The sequence below is a fragment of the Micropterus dolomieu genome, linkage group LG17 (assembly GCF_021292245.1).
Source record: "Micropterus dolomieu isolate WLL.071019.BEF.003 ecotype Adirondacks linkage group LG17, ASM2129224v1, whole genome shotgun sequence".
Classification (NCBI taxonomy): Eukaryota; Metazoa; Chordata; class Actinopteri; order Centrarchiformes; family Centrarchidae; genus Micropterus; species Micropterus dolomieu.
The window spans coordinates 33,907,663-33,918,229 of NC_060166.1; the positions used below are offsets into that span (position 1 = coordinate 33,907,663).

The 10,567-nt window shown below is 41.0% G+C and overlaps 1 protein-coding gene across 1 annotated transcript in view; it reads left to right on the plus strand.

The window, feature by feature from the left end:
• The window catches only part of prx (periaxin), a 37,256-nt gene extending 30,384 nt beyond the window's left edge, over positions 1–6,872 (plus strand). Inside the window, exons 9-10 of the mRNA XM_046072848.1 lie at positions 1–4,100; positions 4,811–6,872. Of these exons, the coding sequence (XP_045928804.1) occupies positions 1–4,100; positions 4,811–5,088 (4,378 nt within the window). The 3' untranslated portion in view covers positions 5,089–6,872. The remainder of the gene's footprint in view (positions 4,101–4,810) is intronic.
• Positions 6,873–10,567: the final 3,695 nt, after the last annotated feature.

Sequence of the window (10,567 nt, forward strand, 5' to 3'; positions counted from 1 at the left end):
GTTCAAAATGCCTCACATGAAAATGCCAGATATTGATATCTCTCTGCCCAAAGGAAAGATCGAAGGCCCAGACGTTGAAATAGAGGGAGGTACCGGAGGAAAGTTCAAAATGCCTCACATGAAAATGCCAAATGTTGATATCTCTCTGCCCAAAGGAAAGATTGAAGGCCCAGAAGTTGAAACAGGCGGAGATGGCAGAGGAAAATTCAAAATGCCTCATGTGAAAATGCCCTCAGTTAACATTTCACTACCAAAAGGAAAGATTGAAGGTCCAGATGTTGAAATAGAGGGAGGTACCGGAGGAAAGTTCAAAATGCCTCACATGAAAATGCCAAATGTTGATATCTCTCTGCCCAAAGGAAAGATCGAAGGCCCAGACATTGAAATAGAAGGAGGTACCGGAGGAAAGTTCAAAATGCCTCACATGAAAATGCCAGATGTTGATATCTCTCTGCCCAAAGGAAAGATCGAAGGCCCAGACATTGAAATAGAAGGAGGTACCGGAGGAAAGTTCAAAATGCCTCACATGAAAATGCCAGATGTTGATATCTCTCTGCCAAAAGGAAAGATCGAAGGCCCAGACATTGAAATAGAGGGAGGTACCGGAGGAAAGTTCAAAATGCCTCACATGAAAATGCCAGATGTTGATATCTCTCTGCCCAAAGGAAAGATTGAAGGCCCAGAAGTTGAAACAGGCGGAGATGGCAGAGGGAAATTCAAAATGCCTCACATGAAAATGCCCTCAGTTAACATTTCACTACCAAAAGGAAAGATCGAAGGCCCAGACGTTGAAATAGAGGGAGGTACCGGAGGAAAGTTCAAAATGCCTCACATGAAAATGCCAGATATTGATATCTCTCTGCCCAAAGGAAAGATCGAAGGCCCAGACAATAAAATAGAAGGAGGTACCAGAGGAAAGTTCAAAATGCCTCACATGAAAATGCCAGATGTTGATATCTCTCTGCCAAAAGGAAAGATCGAAGGTCCAGAAGTTGAAACAGGCGGAGATGGCAGAGGGAAATTCAAAATGCCTCACATGAAAATGCCCTCAGTTAACATTTCACTACCAAAAGGAAAGATTGAAGGTCCAGATGTTGAAATAGAGGGAGGTACCAGAGGAAAGTTCAAAATGCCTCACATGAAAATGCCAGATATTGATATCTCTCTGCCCAAAGGAAAGATTGAAGGCCCAGATGTTGAAATAGAAGGAGGTACCGGAGGAAAGTTCAAAATGCCTCACATGAAAATGCCAGATGTTGATATCTCTCTGCCCAAAGGAAAGATCGAAGGCCCAGACATTGAAATAGAGGGAGGTACCGGAGGAAAGTTCAAAATGCCTCACATGAAAATGCCAGATATTGATATCTCTCTGCCCAAAGGAAAGATCGAAGGCCCAGACACTAAAATAGAAGGAGGTACCGGAGGAAAGTTCAAAATGCCTCACATGAAAATGCCAGATATTGATATCTCTCTGCCCAAAGGAAAGATTGAAGGCCCAGACGTTGAAATAGAGGGAGGTACCGGAGGAAAGTTCAAAATGCCTCACATGAAAATGCCAGATGTTGATATCTCTCTGCCCAAAGGAAAGATCGAAGGCCCAGAAGTTGAAATAGAGGGAGGTACCGGAGGAAAGTTCAAAATGCCTCACATGAAAATGCCAAATGTTGATATCTCTCTGCCCAAAGGAAAGTTCGAAGGCCCAGACATTGAAATAGAGGGAGATGGAGGAGGGAAATTCAAAATGCCTGATGTGAAAATGCCCTCACTACCAAAAGGAAAGACTGAAGGTCCAAACGTGGACGTAGAGGGAGATTCAGGAGGAAAGTTCAAAATGCCTCCCATGAAAATGCCAGAAGTTGACATCACGCTGCCTAAAGGAAAGATTGATGGTCCTGAAGTGGAGCTGAAAGGGGAAGGTGGAAGATTCAAGATGCCACATCTCAACATGCCCTCTGTTGATATTTCACTGCCTAAAGGAAAGATTGAAGGTCCAGACATTGAAATAGAGGGAAGTACTGGAGGAAAGTTCAAAATGCCTCACATGAAAATGCCAGATGTTGATATCTCTCTGCCCAAAGGAAAATTTTGCAATATTGAAGGAGCACAGCTGGAGATTGAGGGAGGCAAATCTAAAATTCCACATATGACAATGCCATCAGTAGACATTTCACTGCCAAAAGGAAAGACTGAAGTTGAAATTAAGGGTGAGGGAGGAAAGTTCAAGATGCCACAAGTTGACATATCTCTTCCTAAAGGAATACCTTCAATTGAAGGTCCGGAGGTAGAGGTTAAGGGCGATGTGGGACAGCAAAACATGCCAGATGTTGACATATCTATCCCTAAAGGAAAAGCAAATATTGACACACCAGAGGTTAAAGTGGAGGCAGAGGGAGGAACCATCAAGCTTCCACATATAAAGATGCCAAAAGTTGATATTTCACTTCCTAAAGGTAAAAGTAAAGATACTGAAGCACCTGATAGAGACCTGGAAGTTACAGCAGGAAAGTTCAAAGGTCCAGATGTTAAACTTCCAAAGGGGGGTATATACTTATCAACTGCTGAGGCAGGAGGGAAAATTAAAGTGCCGCAAGTAACATCACCGAATCTGGACATCGATGTAACAAGTAGTAAACCTAAACAAGACACAGAGGCTCATGGGAAGGCTGAGTTGCATGTTGAGGGAGAGCACAAAGGTCTGAAACTCAAGATGCCAACAATAAATATCCAGGGTCCAAAAGGAGACCTGGAGCTCGATTTAGGACTTCACAGAGGAGAAGGCAAAAAGGACAGAAAAAAAGTTGAACTACCCGACTTGGATATCAACTCAGCAGGAACCAGAAAAGTAAAGGGGCCTAAAGTCAAAGGAACTAAATTCAAGATCGGAATCCCAAAAAAGAAAACTGGCCGAAATGTGACAGCAGAAGCAAAAACATGCAAAAACTGTGGCGAAGAGGAGTCAGGTGGTCAAATGAAACACGAATGCAAGGTTAAAGACAGATTTGAGGTTGAAGTTGAAGTTGAAACTCACAACGGACATAAAGAGGACAAAGATCGTATTAACATCTCAGTGCCAGAGGTTACATTACCAAGTGTACAAGGCTCAACCAACTTAGGCACAGGGGGAGAAGGTGGCCTCTCGTCATCAAGAGCAGAAATCAAAGTCCCCAGGATTCCAGACATAGAGTTTGATATTGGCACATCACAGGCTGAAGATGATGACAAAACAGAAAAGGGCAAGAAAATCAAAATCCCTAAGTTTGGTGTCCCATTACCCTCCATCTCCTCTCCCGAGGGAAGAATGAATATGTATGGTCCAGAAATTCAGTACGAGGGCCCTAAAATGCCCAAAGTAAAGAAAGCTGTTTTTGTCTTGGTAAATCCTCCTCAAACAGATGAGCCCACTGCATGCACAGGCCCCCTGCAAGAGGAGACAACATTTGAGGCTGAAACAAGGAATGTCAAAGTGAAAATGCCCAAAATCAAAAAGAAGTCCAAAGATAAATCAGCTGATGTGAGCACAGAGAGAGAGTGGGAGGGAGAGGAAAACTCGATGGGTGGGGGGATTAAAATGCCTAAAGGGTCATTTTCTCCTGGCAAATCAGAGTCGTTTGACGTCACTCTAAAGGGCAAAGGTTCAAGTTCAAGTCTCAACGGTGAACAAGATGCAAGCCCTCACAAAGGCTCCAAGGACAGTAAAGGGACATTCAGTGGTAAAATCAAACTTCCAAAGGTGGAGTTCACCTCTCCATATGGCAAGACGGCTGCAGGGGAGGAGGACACGGAAATGAGTGGGAAACTAGGGAAAGATTCATCACGAGTAGAGGTGTGGGAAGACACTAAAGGGCTTAAAGTAAGATCAGGCAAGATGACCTTTGCAGGTTTTAGTGAGGAGCTCATGGAGGATGTGGTGTCATCTCATGCCAGAACAGATATGCTGGACAGGGACAGCTCAGCGTCCCCTGCTAGTTTTACCATGGAGTTCAGCTCAACAAAGGCCCAGGCTTGGAGTGAGGTGGAGAGCAAAAGCAGGGTGTCTGAGGAAAGAGAGTCTTCCCCCTGGTTCAAGGTCCCTAAGTTCAACCTGAAGCCACACTCCACAGGTAAGGATAAAGAAACTTCAAACTTTTTATCAAGTACTTGATAAAGAGCAGTAAATTATTTGATTCATGTTTATATTTTTACATAGTTATAGGGAATTTATATTGAGTTAAAAGTCAGTTAACTAGTCATGGTTAGTCAAGTCCCCAAAAATATCCTGAGCAACCAGGGTCATCTCTGCATAGGCTCTGAGAATACCGATGTTTAACAAAGCACTATGTTACGAACCAGGACAGTTGAGTCTGAAAGATATGGACCCTCCCTGCCTGGTAAACACCATATTAAGGACTAAAAATCAGTATATCTAAGCTGCATTGATTTAAGCCATTCTGGGGGAGGTTTCTGTCTTTTGCAAGTTCTACTTCATGGACTTTCACTATATGAAAGTGTAATATTAAATCACTGGAGTACTCCTTTAAAAATCATCCAAAAGTAACAATAACATTCATATTATTCATAAGCTTCTATCATTATTTCACTATATTAGTATATCATTTACTATATGCACTACATTTAAGCTAATTTTTCCTTGCTGTTACCTTTGATGTGTGTTGTTTTGTGTGTTTTTATTCTATAAATTATGAAAATATCATCTCTTCTTTTGTCTCTGCTACGTCAGACTAAGTTTCCTTTCCCTCTTCACTTCTTCACCTATCCTCCTCTCTTCCTTTCCTCTACTTGCCTCTGCTTGTTTCCTCTCCTCCTGCCCCAGGCTTCCTTCAGATAACCCCAGAGGGCTCTCCTCAGGCCCAGCGGAAGGGGGAGTTGGGAGGTGAGGCTGATGTCTCCGGGTCTTTCTGCCTTCACACCTCAGGGCTCGACTTCACCACCCAGGAAATGTCCGAAGAGCACCAGGTCTCCTCCGCCGAGAAGGGAACTGTCACCCTGATGACCAAGACCACCAGAATCACTCGGCAAATGGTTGCCACTGAAACGCGAACAGGTGAATCTTCGACAACCACCACAACAACTCACCAAATGTCTAAATAGTGAGGATGCTGTAATGATATCTTAAATGTCTTTAAATTTTTTTGTTTTTCTTTGGTGAGGTTGCAGTGTTCTTGTAAGCTAAGCCTGCAACTTGTCAAACCTTGACTAAGTCTTTATTTTATATTTTAATAGGTGAGGTATGAATGTGATGAAAAGCATCATCAATCAGCATTATTGTCATTATTACAGCAACAGAGTAATATATGCTTCTTTTTTTCATTTTAAATGTGATTATTTTTTTGTTACTGTCCTCCGAGTGTTGTTAGTTTAGTCTTAATTATTTATCAGATTTTGTTTGGTTTTAAAGGTTTCTTTCTGAATGTAAACATGTCAGATTGCTAAATTATTTATTGTTGTTTGTGTGTTCAAAATGGGCTGGAATGAGTCATTTACTCAAATCAACATCAAGGATTTAACCATGATTCTATGATTAGTTCCAAAGTAATTCATTTTGAACGACTACAGTACAGGCCAGAGTAATATTTATGTAAATACATCTATATAATAGCTTTTTTTGAAGCAGTATCCCATTCAATACGAAATGTAATTATTTTCATATTCACCAGAGCCAGGAGTTGAAATGCTATTTTTTGACCTGATAATCTATTTTATTTGTCTTGAATGAAAAGTGTGAGCATTTTGAAATTATAGGCGTTACTCATTTTCTGCCATAGTTTTATATTTTAAGCATTTAACTGGTGCTGTTACCCAGAGATAGTCACAGTGAGTGAGCAGGACACTCTGGACTCTTTTTCTGCTGTGGGAATCAAACCTGTGACCTTCTGGTTACAGCTTGCTCTCAAACATTTAGGCCACCCTGCTGCTAATGTATTGTTTTTACTGTACACTGCCATGAGACACTGCTGTATATATTGTGATTGAGGAATTAGCTTAAAGATACACCCTCCGACTGATGCAGATCTTTTGAAACTCAGCTGTTACTGTAAGGCTGCTACAATGACAGACTGGCTGAAGAGTGGCGAGCCTTGATCTTGTACAAAAGCAATCACGTAAAAAGAAATATGTCCTCTAAAGACATAAGAGGGCAGATCGAGGACAAGGCACCAAGGCGCATTATTATATGAATATTTTTGAACATATAACAAAATAAGTTTGGATGTTATAATGATTAACAGCATTTTCATTAAGTGCCTTTACCCCTTATTTTTCAAGAGTATGTCCTCCATTTAAAGTGTAAATTGCTTTGAAGTGGAGCCTCATGCTGTCTTTTAGATATCTATTTTATTGTCACCACATTGAGAAATGTAAGTTTCATTCTCAAATGCAGAAAAAATCAACTACTGTAATGTTTCTGGCATTAAAAACTTACTTTTGAAAACTACCAATTTGATAAGCTACTCCGCCATTTACGTACAAGATCACAGTTTTACAGGATACAACGATCAGAATGTTTCAAAATAATGAACTGAATGGATGTAAAGAATTTAAGAATGAATACTTTTTCATTTACTTTTATTTTACTTGTTTGGTAGAAAAAATGCATGAGGAAATCCTGACAAATCCACTCCCACATTACATTAACAACTTTTGACACCATGCCTGTTCTACAGGTGAGAAATAGGTGTTTAAAAAGCTGGAACGAGAGTAGTGACATGTCAAGGTAACACGCACTGAGTAGTAGTGTATAGAGATTTTTACCTTTCTGGTTTAATCAAGTCCTTCATTAAGATAATAAGGGTTTAAGTGACAAGTGTTTTTTGTCAAAGCTGCATTGAAGAGGATGCTGGTTAAACTGCAATAAAGTAATATTCACACAAAAAGAATATTTAAATGATTCTTGATGATTTCAGCTTAACAATTTACTGGGCGAGAGGCGATATAGTACACCCACTGACAAATTTAAATTCTTTTGCTAGAAAACACACAGGGGTATGGAAATAGGTGGACAAAAATAGGTGATAATGCTTAAAATAAGTGTGTGTCGCATTGTAAAATTTGTGATATTGGTACCCCCCGGTGGTGGTATCAGAAAGGAGAGACACAGAGAAGGAACCCACAACACTATTCCAGCCATGATTTGTGTGTCAGGTAACGTTAAATAACTTGTCCACAGGCATTCAGCTTACTTTCTAGTTCACAAAGACATGCTGTTACTGTAATGTTAGCAAAAGTAGCAGGAGAATTGTGAGTATCGCTGTCTGGAGCTGGTGTGTTGGCTCTGGAACAGTCTCATCCTCTCTGCATGTTTGCTTCACACCTGAAACTGTAGCATCAGTTTGGTATTCCACAACTTAGCTTACATTAGTTGCTGTGTTGTTGTTCGCTCTGTATCATCTGTCTATATCATCATTTGTCATGGTTTGTCCAGAATCGCATACCCTACCTTTAACCTCTAAAATGCAGGGTGTAGTCAGCACATACAGGAGTACATGGATGTGCATAAGGACTGATTATTCTCATCATCACATAGAGTACTGCAGGACTATTTACTGTACTGTTTATTCTCTTGGTTTAAAAACAGTTCTGAAGGCGCTGACTGCAGGGACCGTACAGCAGAAAATGTTTTAAGGGAACATATTGTTCTCACCTTTACATTAAGCCTTTATCGGTCAAAGGAGAGAGAGAAAGAAAACAGTTTTATGTTGTGAAGACACCAAAGTACATGAATGAGTCTTTTTAAAAAATGAGGAAAAACAGAGGGAAAACTGTTAAACTATGCACACCAGTACATGACATCTTCCCCCTGTGTGTGTGTGTGTGTGTGTGTGTGTGTGTGTGTGTGCGCGCGCGCGCGTGTGCGTGTGTGTGTGTGTGTGTGTGTATTCTCAATCTACTTATCTACTGCTGTGATGATGCTGTGCGACGTAGGCTACAAGGGTGAATGTATGTGAGGGGACATTAACGCTGTATGAGGAGCGAACAATGCCACATGAGGAGAGGAGTGAAGTGAGCAGCAGGAGCCTGCAGCATCACCAACTACACTTTTACTGTATTCAGTTGATTCAAGAGAATGCATAACATTATATCTCACTACTGACAGCATAGACTTTCCTTAAAGAGAACATAAAATTAGACCTTTTTAAGCAGCAGCACTTTTAAGCATTTTAGTTATTGCAACTTTCAAGAAAAATGTTTGCATAGTGATTGCATAGTCTGCAGTGATCTGTTGTAACAGAAGGTTTGGACTGGATTCAGACAGTCTCTCCAGCATGAGCAAAATATTATGTGTCCAAATACAACAGCACCTAAAAAGTGTGGTGATGTTGTAAGTGACACAAGTCTTATCTTGATAATTGACCCTTCGCTAAGCCACGCTCCGAATATGCAGCTGGCCAATTGCAGTGCAGTATAGGACTCTAACTGAGGTCAGACACTTTCATGGCTGCATCTTTTCTAGCTTTTTTTCTGTATTTTTCCTAGACGTGGTCAAAGTTGTTCCTGGAGCAGTTACAATCTCTACACAGAGAGGTTGAAAAGAGAAATGTGATTTATTCCCTTTCCAAAACCTAAAACAAATCCAGAAAAATGTAGGCTGTGGATTGTTCCTAATGTAATGTTATGTAATGTCTAACGTTACCTAACTTACTACTGAATGTAACATTATATAGCCCTACTGTTCTGCTTTTTAATGATTGTAATAGTGAATAGAGACCTACCCAGCCTTACAGGAACAGTGTAGATCCCTAAAATCTTTCTCAGTAGTGAGGTAGTACGGTGGTTCATTTTTACACGATAAGCTTTAGAGTCAGTTTGATGGCCTGAAGACAACCTTCAAATGCACAATGTAACTGCAAAACTGTGTGCTTCTTTCTGAGATTGCTTTTTCCAAAAATTACACAATATTTCTGCAGGGAGTGCAGTGGCAGTGGTAGTGGCAGTGACAGTTTGTCGGACTTAGCTACAGTAACGGGGGGTGTGGCTTAGCGAAGGGTCAATTAAAGTACATTTCCTGACTGCACCATTTTCAGATAACATAACGTCATATGGTACTATTGGTAGTGAATGAAGTTGATCTTCAAGCTCCTCTTTGGAAGTTTAAACACAAGCCAACCAATTCCAGGATCAAGTGGTTGGCTCGCCATCTGAGCTTACATGAGTATCACCCACCTTCAAATTGCTTTTTTGTCTTCAGGTAGGTGGTGTTGGATTGAAGCTGCGGACTGGCTTCTAATAACTTTAACATAACTGTCGTTGTACACAGAAGTATGTCACAGTCCCCATACAGCATTTTCTGCTTCTATCTTGTACACAGAGATTCTCATTGTCTGATTAATCTATTAATCAACATCCCTGGGATTATCTCACGTTTGCTGACACCTGGTGGCAATATACTGACAGCAATGAAAATGACACTCGTAATGAATGATACTGGGGATGGTAGGGGGGACAATAAATAAACTCAGATTTTACATAAACATTAAAAAAAACACACACACAAAAAAGTGTATCTGATGCCAAGTCAAAGGGGTCAAAAACATTTTCAGTTGTGCAGCAGACAGATTTTCACCCATATGGAAATATTAAACATATTACACCACTGTGACTTTTATGTATTACTATATATGTATTATTATATATATTATATATTTTCAAATATGTCTACCTTAGTCTGGCATTAATAACCCCGCATACACTTCCGCTCTCCTCACCTACCCCTGCCTCTGTGTGGCACGAATCACCCCTCCTATAGGTGAGTGGGCTGCAAGTCAAATTAGCTCTCCGTCATCCTGCTCGCTGAGCGCACCCGAGGCTACTGCGGTAAGATGCGGCGACGCACGATGCCGAGTCGCTGTGGATGAGATGATGCGCAATGGCCGAACGAGACTGGAGAGAGAGACTGAAAAAGATTCACTGTGGTCGGCTCTAATTGAGACGATGGGACAGAACTGAATGCATGTTTGATTTTAGCGCTGTAGCTCCAGTGGTACAGGCCGACTGGAAGGATGTGGTGGCTCTGATCCCACTGAAGGATGCTCCAGAGCCCGATGAGGGTTGAATAGGCTTCGCCTGTAAACAACAAGGAAGCAGAGAGACATTAAGTGAAGGACACTTAATTCAAGTGTGGAAAGGAGACGCTGAAGAATTGAATGAGGTAAGAAACAATAAAACCTTTCCCTGGGCATCCCTTTCAGGGCATGTTGGCTGGGGAGACTGGTTTTGCTGGTACAGTGTATGGTTTGACGTGTTTCATCTTCATCATAGTGGTTCACAATGTTCTAATATGAGTAGGATAAGTGTGAAATGCGTGGCCCAAATCTATTTTTGTCTCTTATTATCTTGCCTCACTTTGGGTAAATCCTTTAAGCTATGTGGGCATGAGGAGTGGATTTATGGGTTTGTGGCCACCTGTGTTTTATTTTTAGTCCGTTTGATGATTCTGTATGGCTGATGCAACAACTGATCTAATTGGCACCAGGATGGACATGGAGTGAATGCACCTTTTTATATAAAACAATAAGGCCTGTTTGTGTAGGAGTAGTATGAAAAGAAGCCACTTGGTTTCAAATGTATGACCTTT